Genomic DNA, 17,886 nt, shown 5'->3' with positions numbered 1-17,886 from the left:
TCCCTTCCCTCCTTCCCATTCTAAAGACAGCACCAGAGCTGTGAGGGGGAGGGAAGGGGGTCAGGGCTAGAGGAGAGCAGCTGCAGACATGCAGCTACTCCAAACTGGAGCTCAATCCTCCAACACCCCAGACCCAACAGCAAACATTGGTTAGGCCCAGGGGATCACTGTAACTCATGGCACTTCTGGCAAAGCACCATGAGTTACATTGCGGACCCCACATCTGTCAGTGCCCTCAGTGACTTCAGGTGAATTCTATATAGCAGAATCATTTTGGACCAGAATTTATGCAATTCTAAAGAAATTCAACAAAATAACACAGGCACCCCAAATTCCAAATGCACCTCACTGATCTACTAACTTCTCAGCTGATAGCACTGGATTTAGTATCCAGATTTAAAAAAAATATAAAGTGCTTCCTTCAGTACAAAATGATGGCAAGTTCAATGGCTGATGAAGAAAGTGAGATAACAGACACACAAAACAAAACAAAATTTTGAAGATCCATAAAGTCTCAGATACAGCTGTTGGTCATAGATGTTTATCCTGCTAAATCCAGTGGGAACAGTCACTATCAACTTAAAAGTTAGATATGTTCTGTGCACTGTGTTACTTACTCTGGTCTGCATAGTTTTTGGTCTTCAGCTCCAACTGTCGGGTCTGAAACTCAAGGTGTTCAACTTGGATCTGCAGCTCCTTCTTCTCCTGCTCCAGGGCATCTTCAAATTCTATAAATTTCTGCATAGTTGAAAAACCCAGAGAAAGAGACAGGGATGAGGAATGCAGTGCATTGTCCCCATAAGACTTTTTGTCTCCCTTCCCAGGACTTTAAGAAAATAAAAAAACTGAGAGAAAATATATGTCACAAGAGCAAGAGACAAGACTTTCAAACCCAGTACTGATGATCAACATGAAAGGTACAACTGAGCATAACAGCCCATCAAACCCTTGGCTAATCCATGCCACTTCCTGTAGCCACCAGCACACAAAGAAGTGACAAGGCTAGAATTATGTCCTCCTACCTCAGATTCTATAAGCATCCAGGCTGGCATCTGTTCACAGCAGGTTCCACAGGGGACAGCCTTTATCATGAGTTCTAGCAGAGCTTGAATGCACGCCTCTGGAATCACAGCAAGCTACCCTGACTACACTGGCATCATGTTCCAGCACTGAATATCGTATAAAAATGTTTTGGCCAGGTAAAGCAGCCATCTTCTAACAGAAAACAGCAGCAGGCTAGTCAGCAATAACATAAAAGAAGGCTCCAAATTCAACACTGACATAAACCAATGAAACTCTGCCAACTTCAAATCACATTGCACCTTCTTATGCCAGGCTAAATTCTGATTCTTGTGAATATAATGCTCTTGCTGGGGTGATCTGACCCCAGCTGACTTCCTGCCCTTTGGGCAGGGGGCTGGACCCGATGATCTCACAAGCTCCAGCCCCCTGCCCAAAGGGCAGGAAGTCAGCTGGGGTCAGATCACTCCAGCAAGATACTCATCCAAACACTTACTGAATATGTCTGGAGTAGGTGCTTGCACCACTTCTGGGGGGAATCTATTCCAGGCCTTGGGGGCTCAGACAGTAAAGAATGTTTTCCTTATGTCCAGCCTAAAATGGTCTTGCAGGAGTCTGTGACTGTTGGAGCTTGTCATCCCCTGTGGTGCTCTGGTGAACAGTTGTTCCCCCAGATCCTGATGCACACCTCTAAAGTACTTATAGGCTGCCACCAAGTCCCCCCTGAGCTCTACACTTCTCCAGGGTGAAGAGTTCCATGCCTCTCAGCCTCTCCTCATAATGCTTGCTCTCTTGATCTCTGATCATGTGCATGGCTCTCCTATGGACTCTCTCAGGCTTTTCCACATCCTTTTTAAAATGCAGAGCCAAGAATTAGATGCAGTACTCCAGCTGTGGCCTTACCAAAACCGAATAAAGTGGGAGGACGACTTCTTGGGTCTTTGCTTGATATGCATAGGTAGATGCAAGCCAGGATTTTATTTGATTTGCTGGCTACAGCATTGCATTGGTGGCTCATATTCATCTTGTGGTCAGTCATGACCCCCAAGTCTCTTTCGGTCATGGTGCTAGTGAGCGTAGCTGCCGAGCCTATAGGTATGATGTGTTTTTTTTCTCCAGAGGTGAAGTCAGCACCTTGCATTTCTCTATGTTGAATGTCATCAGGTTTTGATCTGACCACCTTGCAAGCCTGTCCAGGTCAGCCTGAATCCCCAGCCCTTCCTCAGGAGTGACTGCGCTTTCCTGTAATCTGGTGTCATCTGCAAACTTAGCCAGTCCGCTTCTGACACCCGAATCCAGATCATTTATGAATATATTAAAGAGTACTGGTCTGAGAACCAAACCCTGGGGGATGCCACTGGTTACTATGTGCCATGTTGACTCAGTTCCATTGACAATCACTCTCTGAGTCTGACCACGGAGCCAGTTCCCCAGCCATCACACCATAAGGTTGTCGAGGCCACAGCTCCCCAATTTTACCATGAGGACATCACGGGAGACCAAGTCAAAGGCTTTTCTGAAATCCAAGTAAATGATATCAGCCTCTCCTCCCCTGTCCAGGTGATACATCTCCTGGTCATAGAGGAAAATGAGTTTGGTCAGGCATGACTTCCTACTCGTAACGAAGGCAGGCTGGCTATCTCTGAGAACGTTGCCTTCCATTAGCCTGTTGTTGATGGATTCTTTAATAATTTTTTCCAGGATTGTTCCAAAGATTGAGGTCAAACTGATTGGTCTGTAGTTCCCTGGGTCCTCCTTCCTTCCCTTCTTAAAAGATAGGCAACATGTTGGCCATCTTCCAATCTCCAGGAAGATTGGAGGGCCAAAAGCCACAAGTTCTCAAATATCCTCATCATTGGTTGTGCTATGATGTCAGCCAACTCTTTTAGCATTCTTGGGTGCATTCTGTCTGAGCCCGCTGACTTGTGGATGTCCAGCCTCTTGAGGTGTTCCCTCACAAGATCTTCGCCAATTGTAGGCATATGGTCGCTCTTACTCTGGTAATCCTGTGTCCTGTCCGGCAGGGTGATCCCCTTGGGCTGGTGGAAAACTGACGCAAAGTAATCATTGAGAAGATTACCTTTTTCTGGGTGTCAGTTGACAGCTGACCCATTTAGTTCAGCAGGGGTCCAATGCTGCCCTTATTTTTCTTTCGACTTCCCATGTATCTGAAGAAGGACTTTTTATTGTCCTTGATTCCTGTAGCCAGTCTAAGCTTGGTTTCAGCCTTGGCTTTTCTGGTCTGCTCTCTACGGGTGTGGGCCAGTGATACATAATTCTCCTTAGAGGCATTTCCCGTCTTCCAACCCTTATAAGCTTTTCTTTTAAGATTAAGGAGGTCCCTGAATTCCCTATTGAGCCAAGGGGGTCTTACCAGCCCTTTTAATACCTTTCCTATGGGCTGGAATGGACTTTCCTTGTGTTTTTAGGATCGCGTCCTTAAAATGATTATACTGTGCACATTCAAACAATATTATGGGATTATTAAAGGAGAGGCAGCAGCAAATACCCTATTGCAGGTAAATATCTCTATAAAATGTCACTTTGGGCCTGGATGTTTTATTCCTGATATATGTTGGTTGCTGAGCACTGAGAAAGAGAGAGATCTGAATGTACCAGGCATTAAATTTAGCTCCAAATGCAGTGCAGCCATGCTGGCACCAGGCCCAACTCTCAATACACTCTATGCATGCTGTTTTGGGGGATCATTTCAACCACCATTCTGATTTCTCTGGCAATTGAGCAAAATCTTCAAATATCAGAACTGACATAACCAAAGACAAATTCTTGTGACACCTGCTCCTCTGGACAGGGACACTTATCTGTGCAGAAGAGTGAAATAATCATAATACTGCCTCCAAAAAAAAAAAAAAAAAAAAAAGAAAAAAAGAAATAAAAAAGACGTGTCTATAATCTAAATTACAATGCTCAGAGACAGAACTAGTTCCAACTATGCTCCATAAGCCAAGTTCTTTAAAAAATCATGTAGGAAAGCAAGTAGGACAGTAGTTACTTTGGCATGTAGGCAACATGTTGCCTCCAAGCGTTACAAATGTTACTTGGAGCCACTAGATACTGAAAATTAAAACTAAGGTTGACAAAGATCACCAAGTATGATGTTGCCCACAGTATGTTACTGGGTGAGTACCACTGCCCCATGCCAGAAAAGGCTAGGAATCATATATGTTGGATCTGTACCATCAAACCACACATATTCCTCCAACAATAAACCACAAGTCTAAAATCCAAGAACACCACACTACAATAAGCCAAAACTACCCCATCCCCTAAAACAAAACCTATACTAGCCCCAAGCCTCCTCTGTGGTCCCTATATTGAGCCATATTGCATTGTTTCTAGACTGCTAAAAATACATGTTGTTTGCATCATGACTCTGCATAAGATTCCCTTTCAAGGCAGTGGGTCTCTAGAGATTGGCAAGATCTGGCTGCATGAGTTCTCTGCCTACAGGTTATAGACACTAACATGTAATCAGGCCAGATGCTTCTCTCTCTGTTTATATCAACACATTTCAGAGGAAAAAACCCCAAAACTTAGGCAATACAGTCAGTAAGTCAATCACATTCTCCCTCAAAGACAAGAAGGCAGTTAAAACATAATATGCCCACAGTGGTCTGAAACCACTAGTCTAGTAATTAAAACATAAATCCGTCCCTCCAAGCACTAAGAGCAAGACAGGGCTCAATACCTCACAGCTGCTCAATACCTCAGCAGCTGTGAAATTGTACAATAGAGCTACCACTCATGTCATGCCAAATACAGAGCCCATCAGAAAACCTTTCCTGCTTCCAGACTGTCTTTTGACAATCTGGAAAAGGGAATTAGTCACACAGCAATGGCTGGTCATGTTCCATTACAGAATTCTAGGTCCAGCCTCCATGTTGTAAAGCAAGAAGTAAGGTAGGAAGCAAGGGTAAGGTAAACATTAATTGGGTTGGAACAGTCATTGACTTCTCCCCAGGGATGAGAGGTGGGAGTGGCATTTTGCATCCATTGTTTTCTGGGGCAGCTGGAAGCCTGCCTGGCCTCAGTGTAAGTTAGAGCAACATCAAGGCCACGGGAGGCAGAGAACAACCAGAGTATATGGTGCTCTCACCCTGTTCTCTTTAGGTTTGCCATGCAAACACTCTTTACACTAGGTGCTAAGAGAGGTACTGGCAGATCATCTTCATAATTAGCTTTATGCCAACTAATGAGCCCCACCACACCAGAACTATTCCAAGGCATAGTGCTATATGCAGTCCCTGCTCTTTTTTTTCCAAGTCATTCCTTCTGGATGCTACTATCTAGAGATAACTAGTGCTGTTACACACCCACCTCTTATCTGAAGAGAAGTCAATGACTGTTGCAGCCCAAATTAATAAAAGAAATAGTCCACCCTTTTCATGACTGCCATACAGAATATCCTGGTATTTCTTTTGAATTGAGCAGACAGAATTCTCTTGTGGGTTCAGTGCAACAGAGAGAGGTGGAAAACAGACCTATTGTCAAGGAACTCCAGGAAATCCAGCACCTGATCTTCAGTTATGCTACACTTGTTTGAAATTTTTTTAAAATCCCTCACACAAAGTAATGTCAGTATTCTGCAGATCCATTCCTCTTGCAACAGTCAAAACAAGCATGTCTTCCACTATTTTCAGCAAATCAGCAGTAACGTTTTAGCCACTGTTGTTTATGAACTGTATCTTGGCCTTGTAAATCACAGAGAATGAACCATTTCTCATGCTTGTCACTTCTGAAACTGTCCAACAATTATTCTATAATGAGACCATTTTTTTGCAGGTCTGAGCTTAATGAAATCCTTCCCCCCAGATACTTAAACTACTTCCTTCTTATATTCACTTGTCTGCCAAAGGTTTCTTCTTTGTTAAATATAAAGACGGCTTCAAAAGTTTAGTATTAATTTAAGTACTTTTTAAATTCTTCCTTATCCGTTTTTGAAACATTAGGAATGTCAACACTGATATTCTCTAGTTTTGCCGAAAGACTTCTTGGCTGTCTCTACAAATATATATTGTACACACTCATGGGGTAGCAGCTCCAAATTTTTTGAGAGTTGTTTTCAATCCAAAACATCAATTAAAAATGAAACAGTTGCCAACTCTAAACAAACAGGAAACAAATAATATTAAGTAGTTCAATTAAGGCCAGGTTCACACTGCAAAAACTTACAGTACAACTTCGCCCACCTGGAGTGAGGGCAGGAATGGGGAATACATTTCATTCCTACCTAAGAATTCTTTTGAGTGATATTCGTATTGCACCAACTCTACAGCTGGGAGAGAAATGGACACGGTTTTTGAATATCACTGTATCCTTTCCCAGGTCAGGCAGAGTGGTACCTGAAAAACGTGTCTATATTCCTCCTTACTATACCATTGTTACAATAAAAGATATCACACACAAAAAAATCTCATCTCTTACATTTTTCTTGGGCCATCATAGCTACATCACCTGAACAGTACCTTATTCCTACCCAACATACTAATGCTGGACAAAAGCACTATGGTAGAAGCAGCATGGCTTTTGGGTGAGGAACTGGTTTAAATTATACCAGCCAAACCTGACCACTATTTCCCATCAGACAAGGGGAAATATGTTCCCATCAGACAAGGACAGCTCTACCATTACAACTATAGGCAAACCCTTTTATAGCCCAAATTTCCACATCCCCTTTGTTCAACTTTCACTTGCTTGATTCCAGAGGTGTCCAGCATCAGAATGCAAGACAAAAAACGGTTTTAGTCTAAAACAACAAACATTTTTTTTTTTTACATCAACTTTATTACAAAGCAGAAGACAAAACAAACTTAATTTTATTCCCACTTTTGCAGGTCACCTTCAATTCATTTTCATTTGCTTACTGTAGCTGTTTTGGTTTCATTCAGAGAGACTGATTACAAGAAAAATTCTTTTGCAATTATTTAATGAAAGGATGGAGTGTGGTTGCATCTCCTCATTCCATCATGCTGTTTTGTGATCTGAAAGTAATCCCAGAGACAAGAAACTGGAAATAGACCAATCTGTTAATATTAGTTTTAGTGTAAATAGCTGCGTGTTTAACAGATTTCTGTTTATTTGGGAAAGAAGGAACAGAGACAATTTAAATTAAGATTAAGATTCTTCCACCGAGGGAAGAAAGCATCAGAGATGCACACTACTATATATTCTGCTCTCTCTTGGTGGGGGTATCTGAGGCTAGTGTTAGACCTGCTCGATTCACAAAGGCAGTCTTTTCTGCCAGGCTCTGAAATAGCTTTCTGCTGATGATGCTGCAGAGGCTCCCTCATCTGATGCCTCACTGAGCATCTTGGAGCCTGAATGGCTGAGAGGGAGGAAAATCCCAGGTCCACAGAGAGAAGTTGAAAAACAAAGACAGCTGCTCAGGCAAGCTGAGGGAGGAGAGGTGTTTACAACTACATTCCTTACTATGATTATGGCTTACTGAGCTCTCCTACCCTCCCCTGCAAAGCTTCATCTGAGTTATCTTTACAAGCATTTTTTTAATAAACCCAACAGTAGCATTTGATATCAAAGGACAAGTCAAAGAAGAGTATTAATATCCCCTGCAGCACTTGGGATGGAAATCTCACTCAGATCCATAGTTGCAACAAGCAGTGCCAGTAATTTGGTAAGAACAACTACTTCTGCTGCTCCTCCCTGAACAGCAGCCTCTTCGGAAGGTACTCATAAAAGTAACACATAACGATACAATTTACTAGGGGAATGGTAAAAGCTGGAAGACCTACTGTAGGAAAGATACCTCTTTCTAATGCTAGCCAGAGCACCCTGCCATCTTAAATTAAACAAAAATGTGGAAGCAATTAATAGGATGTTCAGGCTACATGTTCAAACAAACAAAACAGACATCACTCACTGAAATGGAGTTTTGCATACAAATAGTCTAATAATTCCTCTTGTACTTATAAGCAGGGTGGAATGAAACTGTGACCTTATTGAAATCAATGGGAGTTTTGCCATTGATTTTAACAAGGACAGGGTTTCACCCAAGCAATTTAAAAATCCCCCAAAACACAAGTGAGGGGGGCACTCTCAAACTTGGAAATCACACTCTGGCCTGAAAATTAGGTAAAAAGCAGGGGAGACAAGGGCATCACTTCTGCTGCCCTGACACTGCAATGGCAGACAACTTTTATGTTTACACATTCTCAGAGGATCACAGGGAGAGGACCAGGCTACATGCCACAGAAAACAACCCTCCCCTCACCACACACACATAAAATCAATGGGTGCTTGGGGTAAAATGTGGTGGAAGATAGTGGGGTGGAGGAGGAACCCCTTTCCTTCAGTTTGTATACTTCATGAGTTTCACAGCACTTTGCACACAGCCAGTTTCATTCTCTCTACTTAGCTCTGAATCCCAAAAATCAGAACCACAAGATGAAATCTGATGCTTCTGTAAGAACCCACTGAAATCATTAGGACTCCATAACGGCTGGCCCACTGATGCAGATCTACTCACACTAATGGAGCCTTCAGAACTAACCCCAAGCTGACTTGTCAAAATGAACAAGTCCTGCACCAGGTCTTTATTCTCTCAGTTACTGATATCACACTTACTCTTTTATCAATACTTACAGAAATAAAAGAAACAGTCTTAGTGTGCTTTTAAAAGAACTTCTTAAAATATTTTAAAACATACTGTTTATAAAGCTCTCTAATCAAAAGAATATTTAAAGTATTTTTTTAAAATAAAACGCAGTTTATAAAAAGATAAAGAAAAAAAAACCCTACAAGCAGACAATGCTCTCTTAATATGATACAAAAAAGAAAAACAATGGACATGATAATGCAAATTCATATGTTTAACCTTTACATGAGTAATCCTCTTGACTTTAATGAAGGTATTTGCAGCAACAAAGTTAACACGTGTAAATGTCTACAGAAGCAGGTTTGATCACGAGGCCATGTTAGAACACAAACTTCAGCAAGTTCTACAGACTGCAACTTCATCACATATGAAAATGAAATGAAAAAAATATAAGACGATATAGTTAACCATCAGTATAATCTATTCATTTTCCATCACTGCAATATTAAAACAGTAGATGAGTAAGCTGGAGAGAGAAAATAGCATGAAAAATACTCCACACCATTCTAGAGAACAAGGATTTAAAATTCATTCCATAACCTCTGCATCTGTTAATAAAATTAAGCCTCTTTAGAAGAATTTTTGGTTGATTGGCATTATTCCAAAAAAAAAACAACAAAAAAAAGTTTGTAAATTCATCTGACTCATAAAACAAGCTGCAACTATAATATTATTGTCAAGCACTGTCCAATAATTTGCTTGCAGTCTGGGTGTTTTTCTGTTGGTTGTTTTTTGTAAAGGTTTCATACTGTGTTAAGAACTTCAGTGACGCTCACCTGGTAGCTGTGACCTTCTCTATGTAGCAATTACTTAATTTGAGCATCTAAGTTTCTAATGAACCTAAATCTAACATGACATTTATTTTCTCTTCTGAGAAATAAGTTTGTAAAAGAAAACCCTTCCTGGCATCAGCATAAAAAAAATCACCAGGGCAACTAAAGTTGGTAGCTTCATTATTACTTTAAACAGTTCCCACAACATTCCCAAAAAAACCACACTCCTCAGAAACTGATGGAATACAATTTGTTGTACTCCAACAAGTTCAACAAAAGTACTCCAACACAAGTGCAGTTTATTGAAACATCCAGCATAATAAATCAGGGATCTGGGTTTTCCATTTACCATGGAAAAATGTGGGAAAAACAATGGATTTTCTCCTTTAAAGAAGAAAAACCCAGGAAACAGTGGGTTTCCCCTTGCAGGCTGGCAGAGTTCCGGGGGCTGCTTGAGGCTAGGGGGAGCAGGACACAGGGGGCAGGGAGCACCATGTGCATGTGTAAATGCACATATGCATGTGGCAGCCAGGCAGGAAGGTAGAGAGCAGCTCCAACAAGTCCCTATAGATAAGTCTATGGGGATGGGGGCAGGTGGAAAGGGCATGGGTGATGAGGCACGGCAGAGTGGGGTGCCACATGTCCCTCCACATTTCTGTGCCTACAGCGGGGAACAGGGCTGAAGCCAGACTGGACCACCTCCAGGCAGGAGCCACCTCTGTAGCCCAGCAGATGGGACCAAGGGTGGAAGGGAGCACTGTGTTGCCATGGCTGCCAAAGTGAGGTGCCCCCTGCCTACCTGGTAGCAGCAGGAGGCACAACTCTGCACTGCCACCAGGTCCCAGCCACTGAGCTGTAGAGGCGGCTCCTGCCCAGAGCTGGTCCAGGCAGGCTGCGGCCCCGCACTCCACTGTGGGCACAGAAATCTAGGGGGCAATGTGCTCCCCCGCACTCTTCTGACGCGTCACCTGTGCACACACACCCCCTCCCTCACATGCTGGGGGGCTGGGGCCTGGGAGCAGGGGGGCAGCAGTTCAGGAGTGAAGGTGTACCAGCAAGGCTGGGGGGAAGCTGTGGGCCAGGAGTGAGGAGCACTGGCAGGGGCAAAGGGCTGTGGGTCTGGAGTGAGGGACACTGGCAGGACTAGGGGAGCTGTGGCTTGGGAGTGAGAGGCAACAGCATGGGCAGGGGCAGGACCACTACTGTAGCAAGGAAGGGGCAATCAAAGCGACCACACGGGTGCTGAAGCAAAGGGGTGCCAATAGGTGAGTTGCAAGTCAATATTTTGTTATAAATATTTTGAAAAATTTTGGCTGATGTGGCTGATAATGTCGCCGATAAATGCCAAGTACATGTGTGCAGCATGCACACAGCCAGCTCAGCAGCTTGAAGCATAGTGTCCAAGTAGTGAATCTGTTGGGGAGGGTGGGGGAAGAGGGGGGAAAGGGGCATGGGGGGGGCAGATCAAGGCCTCCCAGTGAGGGAGGAGGGGGGCTGGGACTGGGTCAAGCACTGTCCAGCTGGGGCAGGATGCAGGATAGAGCCATGAGCGGTTTGTCCAGGGGGGCATGGGGAAGGGGGAGGTGCTGCGGGCTTGCCCCGGGTGCCAAACTTCCTTGCTATGGCACTGGGCAGGGCACCAGCATATCAGGGATGCTCAGTGTTACAAAGCAGCAGGGGGAACAGTCATAGCTGCACCTGCATCCTGGTGAGTGAGGGGGTAGGGAGACCTCTGATTTTCCATGATTAAAAAAACCCAAAATTAAAATGCCAAGACAGATAGGTATTTAGATTTTATTATAGCGATTGAAGCACTGGCAGGCTTCCAAACTACTTTAAAATTGTACATATATCAATAAAACATTGTGTTTAACTAATACACACAGACACATATATACTATATAACAAAGTGCTTAGTCTGTCTGTCTGTCTGTCTATAATGCTTTTGGGCAACTGCGCAAGCGCTGCCAAGAGGGCCGGTGGCGATTGGCTGCATGGGCTCTGCCTCCCCAGGCAGGGAAAGAGCTGCCGCCACCTTAGGCATGGGGGTGGTTGGAAGCACTGCTGCTCTGGGGGAGGACGCGGAGGTGGGCAGGGGGAGGAAGCCTCCGCCTCCACCGCTGCCACCATCTCAAGAAGGGAGGCAGAGGCAAGGAGGTAGTTGCAGTTGCTCTGGGGCAAGAGGCGGAGGTGGAGGCAGGGGCCGAGGCGGGCAGCGGGGGAGCCGCTGTCACCACCACTGCTGCCGCCTCAGGCAGGGAGGCAGTTGCAAGCCCTGCTGCTCTGGGGGAGGAGATGGAGGCGGGTGGGAGGGAGGGAGGGAAGGAGCTGCTGCCATCATGTCAGGCAGGGAGGCAGTTGCGGTTGCAGTTGATCTGGGGGAGGAGGTGGAGGCAGGCAAGGGAGAGGGAGCCACTGCCACCACCGCTGTGGCCTCAGGCAGGGAGGCAGTTAGAAGCCCCGCTGCTTCAGGGAAGGATGCAGAGGCAGACGGGGGGGAGGGAGCCTCCGCCGCTGCCACCATCTCAGGCACAAAGACGGGGGAAGCCCCGCTGCTCTGGGTGAGGAGGCGGAGGTGGGCAGGGGGAAGGGAGCCACCACGCCAGAGGCTGGACAAGAAATGCCCATCAAGAATGATGGGTGGGGAGGGGCATGGCTCCAGCAGAGTGAGCTAAACAAATGCGGAGCGGGGGGGGAGGGGGCGAAAGAGGGAGGGGTAGGTGGGTGGGTACTGCAGGGCCAGGTGCAGAGGGGCAGGGGGTGCAGGGCCACACGTGGAGTGGCTGGAGGGTTCTGTGTGCCCAGACACACAGCAGCTGCAGCATAGGCCAGTGCGTGGCAGTGGCTGCAGCCATGTGCAAGCTTCCCCCCCGCTCAATTCCTGGGAAGCGGAAGTGGTACCAGGTGTTGGGTGCAAGTACTCTGTCCCCACCCACCTGCCTCTCCCATCATTCTTGATGGGCAATTGGCTAGTGTGTAGATAGATAGATAGATAGATAGATAGATGTGTGTGTGTATATCTATATAAATGGTGTTCATTTTAATAGTGGAACAATGCAGATTTTGGGTTTTCTAATCAGAGCATCTGGGAATTTTTATAAGAGAATTTGGGATTTTTAAAACAGAGAAACCAGGACCCATGAATTAATATGTTGGCTACAAATGTCCAACTCAGGATCCTTAAAATTCTGGTTTATTAGGCAGATTGAAACACAGTAATGAAGTTAAATCATAAGCCTTGGGGCTGGTCCCCACACACACATGCACACACACAGTAGCAGGCTACAGAGTCAGGTATACCTATCCTACAAACACAGGAGTTTGTTGTCGAGGCTTCTTTCAGCGTGGTGTTATCGTCCAGAAGGGGGTCGCCGGCTGGTCCTTCTGGCTGGACAGGTCAGGTGCTGGTCGAGTTGGAGTTCAAGAGGGTGCCACTGAGGGTCACTTTTCACTGCTTTTTATCTGTCCTTGGCAGACTTTGGTGACTCCCCAGTTTTCAGGTTTGCCCAATCCAGGGGTCATTGACCCTTGTGGGACTTCCCCCCCCTCGGTGGCTACCGGTTGGCATCTGTCAGCCCCAGGGGTCGTCCGCATGTATGTGCAGGTTTGGGAGTCTGTTGATGAATTTTTAATAGGGCTCTGGGAGTGGTCAATCTGGAGATATTCAGCCCAGAAGTTGGTCCCCCGTGTTGATTAACTCAGGCCAGGGCTTCTAGCCCTTGATCAGTGACGTTTTGAGATGTCCTGGTTGCTACATTGTCTTCTATTGAGTTCTTCCATTGGCTGATCTGCAGTTTCCTTAGGTGTTAATTGCTGCCTGCTGCTACTGTGTTACACATTCAATCACTGATTCACTCGCTCTTTCAGGGGCCAGCCTGATACAGGGAAGGGCAGTTTGACTCCTGCCCTTGTTAACATTGTTACTAAACACATTTATAGTTGAAAGTTGAAAGGTGAGGAGTATAAAATATAAGCTACAAATGCCATGGCACACAAATAGATAAAAATACCAAAATACACGGGGAGATACAAAATGCACACCTACAAATTTTAAAACACAATTCCTTATCTTAAAGTGAAAGAAAGGAAGGAAGAAAAGGTAGAAGAGGAAAAACATATTTAAAGAGGGGAGAGCAAATGCAGGCAAGAGGAAAAGGGGGCTTTCAGCTACAAATAATATATAAAGGGACATGTCCTGCTCAGCTGTACTCATGTCATCCCAAGTGAAATACATGTGCAACAGAGCAAAACTAATTGAATTTATAAGATATTCCCCATCAGTTTATGACTGTTATAAGAGGTCATATTTAATCACTACACCACCATATTTCTTAAGTGTTAGAAATATAATATCAAAATGACTATTTTACTTTACAAATCCATGAACAGTTAGAAGAACTAGAGGTCATTTGATCTGCTAATCACTCCTATAAAAATCAATGCACACCTAAGTGACTTGAAAATTTTGGAGTATAAATTACTATACATTAGTCACATGGATTTCTTCCTACCAGATTCTATTGCCAGACTTCAGGCAACATAACCAGTTCGTATAAGTCTAGCATTAGAATATAAGTCAGCAATGACTTGCTAGACCAGTGGTTCCCAAACTGTGTGTTGTGATCCCAAATGGGGTCGCAACATCAGTCGATGGAGTCTCAGGGGTGGAGGGGCTGTGGGTTGGAAGTGAGGGGCCATGCTGAGGAAATGGGGCCATAAATGGGATCATGCTGAGGAAAAGTTTGGGAAGCACTGTGCTAGACAATTCAAAGGGAAAAATATATAGCATAAAAGAAAAAAAAATCCTCCTTGTGAAAACCCATGTTTACAAGGCAGGAAGTCCAGACTTCTGGTTTAGTGGATTCTGCCAAGGAAGGACTCCAGTTTATTAATACAGTAATCGAGTCATAAACCATCATATTACACCAACAGTGAACCAAGCAGAATGCTTGGAGTTATACATATGCAAATATTTTGCAACACTGCCTTGATCTGGACCAGCACAAGGCAGCATTGTAACCTGGATGGAACACTAGAATTTCAAATCTCAGACCCACTGTTGCTGCTATGCTGGGGGGAGATGGCAGCACTGTAGAGGAGGCACCAGCAGTTCATGAGGAGATAAGAGTAACCACAGAACAGCAAAGCTGGTTTACAACTAACTCCATATGACTCTCCAAGAAAAGATAATTCAAAATATATTCAATATGAAACCTATTCACTAGAAAGGATTCTGAGATGACAAAACACTGTCTCCACATTGGATAATTCTTTTCATACTTCTTAGCACTTACAAGAAAAGTTCCTGATTTGGCTGACCATGAAGTTTTGACTGAGAAAAGCCAAGACAAGGATTAAATAAATGGTCCAGTGCCGCTTGCTACCAAACTAATAACTCAGTCTCGCAATTAGACTCCTAGGGGTAAATCTTGTATGCTGTTCTGTAAAAAGTGAAAGAGCCTGTTCCATTCCCTCAAAGGAAGCTGTGCATATTTCACTCAGCACTAAGTTCATAAAAGAGATTTATTTCTCACCTGACACTAGGTAGCTGCTGTCTATTACAGATTACTTAAAATTCAAGTCAGCACTCCACCATTTCATGCTGTACTCTTCTAGGGCGAAATCATGATATTGTTTGAGACACCAGCAGTACAAGAGTCTCTTGGAGACAATTTTCATTGTCCTCCTTTAGCAATCAGAATGAAAACCTCTTTCTCAACTCATGGGTCATGACCCAAAAGTGGGTCACAAGAATAAATGAAAGGGTCGTGAACAAACTTTAAAAATGGATCAACAAACTTTAAAAATGGATTCTCTTTTAAAAAAGAAAAATGTGAGAAACCATCACTTTTCCCTTATAGGCTGGCAGAGTTCCAGCCTGCAAGGGGCTGCTTGAGCAACACCCCCCCCTCCCCCCACACACACACACACTGGGAGGCTGGGGCCTGGGGACATGTGGTAGCAAGTTGGGAATGAGGGCCAAGAGGCTGTTTTCTACTTAAATTATTTACTGGGTCAGGACTGGCCATTGATGTTTACAGATAGGTCCTGGTACAAAAAAGGCTGAGAACCACTGCCTTAAATCTCACCGTTTTTCAGTTTTATGGTGGTGACCAGCAGGAGGCTTTGCTTAGAGATAACTCACATTTCAATTGCTATTAACAGATGATACGGGGCAATTTGTTTCCCTCTTTAAAAATGCTCAGGATCCACCATTGCCCTGAACAGGTGCAGTTATCTTTTAAAATGTATATCGCACAGCTTTACAAAAGTTAAATAAATTTAAATCCTTTAAAAAAAAAAAAAACATCACTGACAGAATAGATGTTTAGACACTGAACAATATATGTAGTTTAAACTAAATATATATAATTCAGTTTCTCCTTGGGCCTGGACAGAGTACACATTAACACTGATATAGTCAGCCTTAACACTGTTATAAAAAGGAATAAACAGACAATATATCCACTGGGGTAACTATGCCAAATCCAGTACAGAATTACATCTAAAAGAATCAAAAGTATAAGAACAATAAAAGGTACACTTGTTTTTTGTCTGTCCACTTTCATCATGGGATAACTGTAATAATGCACAGAAAACAGGCTATTTCTTGTCAAGTAATGAAAAGGAATTGAATTCATGTAGCTAACCTTAAGGAAGAGGGGACTGCCCACCTCTCCATTCCAATCCTGGCTTAATTTAAATTGGCATATGTGGCAGGGCACTGTTGATGCCTGTCACTTTAAGGACTGAGCCAAGCAGCCAGCATGTGCTTGATTGCAGCAGGCATTTTAGATCTCTGGCTACCTATATAAACAGAACAGTTCACTGCTGGCAGCCCAGGCAGTAACATTACCTGGGTGCAAGGCTGCATGCAACATCCTGGAGGTAAGGGCAGGAGCTGTAGGGGATGGCTTGGAGGCTCCTGGTCCTTGGCATGACCTAAAACTGTACCCTACTGGGAGTGGGTGGCCTGGTGGGGCACTCAGTGGTGTGTGAACCCCCAGGAAATGCCAGGCCAGTTACCATCCTGGTGAAAGGCAGGTTGGGGTGCCTTAATAACCCAAGCTCCCACAACTAGATGGGTTACCCCACAGAAGGGTCAAGAAGGTGGACCCAAGTTAGAGAGGGGGCTAGAGGCTCAGAGACCTGGCTTGAAATCCCTTGATTGGTCAATGCCAGAGCCAGACCCAGAAGGGTCAAAGGACCAGGGGCCCACCATGAGGGACACCCAGAGCTGAGGGCCTGGGGTTTCCAACTGGCCTTGGAGGTGAGGCCAGGGCCTGTGTGGCCAAAGGTCCCGGGGGGGCCACACCTGAAAGGGGGAACAGTTCAGGGAGCTAGTCAGCCCAGAATGAGGGCGGAGTAGGCCACCTGAATGCAGGGATCTTGTAGGGGTCTGGACTGGAGGATTCTGGGGCCCAGAATGGGGCCAGTGACGTTAACAACTGTGGATGCCATCTGTGAGGCTTGGGCTGCAGTGTAGGGGAGAAATGGAGCCACAGATAGTGCCCCCTGGCATTAGGGCAAGAAATGGGCAGCCTCCCGCCTAATTAACATCCTAATTAGATATCATCAAGGTGTGGCAGAAAAGAAGGTGGGTGGTTGGCCCAGAAATAGGTGGGCGGGCTGTTGGTAGACTGACCCTGAGAAGGCCTCCTATTACAGCATACAAAACAGAAGTAAGTTATACCAGTGTAAATATGTCTCTGTCTATGCTCTTCCACTACTTAGAAAGACGTCAGTAACAAATTTCAGGATTGATTCTTTTATCTACTTAATGTTTATACCAGTGTAGTTCATTGACTTCCATGAAGATACTCCCAATTTACATCAGCATGAAAGGTGATTTAGACCTACTCTGGGATGCCCTGTGAGAGCTCAGGCTTTACAAGTGCTTAAAATAGCACTCTGTACATTTATTTAAACAGTGGCAGAGGTCTGATCCTGTGGGACAACATTCAGGGCCTACCTCTTCAAACAGGGGAACCCTGGGTGTTCCCATTTGCAGAGATGCATGCTGTACCTAGCTCAGGGCATACAACTCTTACACAGAAAATACAAAAGCCTGCAGTCAGCATTTGGCAGATGAACAAACAAAGATCTCATTTTTAAATATTTTGTTTAAAAAATATTTGTTATTTACATTTGTTAAATTCAACTACTGGTTCTGGATTTTAGAGTGAAAAGTTGTTCTTGGGGACATGCATTAACTAGCTGTTGTAAAGGAATTTTGTTACAGTACTTCTCTCTTCTAAAACAGACTACATGCTAGGATCAGTCCATAACAAAAGACCTTCTCAAAACAGAATCTGATACCAGGAAATTTAATGATACAGTTGGCTGGACTTTCTCATCAGGATTAGAACTGCAAGGGGAGGGACAAAAACATTTCAGAGAATCCAGCCAAACACTATCAGAATCTGTAGGACACTGAAACCAGATCAGCCTCCTTAAATG

At 44.4% G+C, this 17,886-nt stretch overlaps 1 protein-coding gene across 22 annotated transcripts in view; it reads right to left on the bottom strand.

Moving 5' to 3' along the window:
• Positions 1-17,886, bottom strand: part of MAPK8IP3 (mitogen-activated protein kinase 8 interacting protein 3) — a 132,092-nt gene that overhangs the window by 77,320 nt on the left and 36,886 nt on the right. For all 22 annotated transcript variants that reach the window (XM_059716356.1, XM_059716364.1, XM_059716358.1 and 19 more), the window contains exon 2: positions 618-738. In XM_059716356.1, coding sequence (XP_059572339.1) covers positions 618-738 — 121 coding nt within the window. The remainder of the gene's footprint in view (positions 1-617; positions 739-17,886) is intronic.

Source organism: Alligator mississippiensis, chromosome 13, assembly GCF_030867095.1.
Source record: "Alligator mississippiensis isolate rAllMis1 chromosome 13, rAllMis1, whole genome shotgun sequence".
Classification (NCBI taxonomy): Eukaryota; Metazoa; Chordata; order Crocodylia; family Alligatoridae; genus Alligator; species Alligator mississippiensis.
Note: the sequence above shows the minus strand (reverse complement) of the source record. Positions and strands in the feature narration are given on the sequence as shown.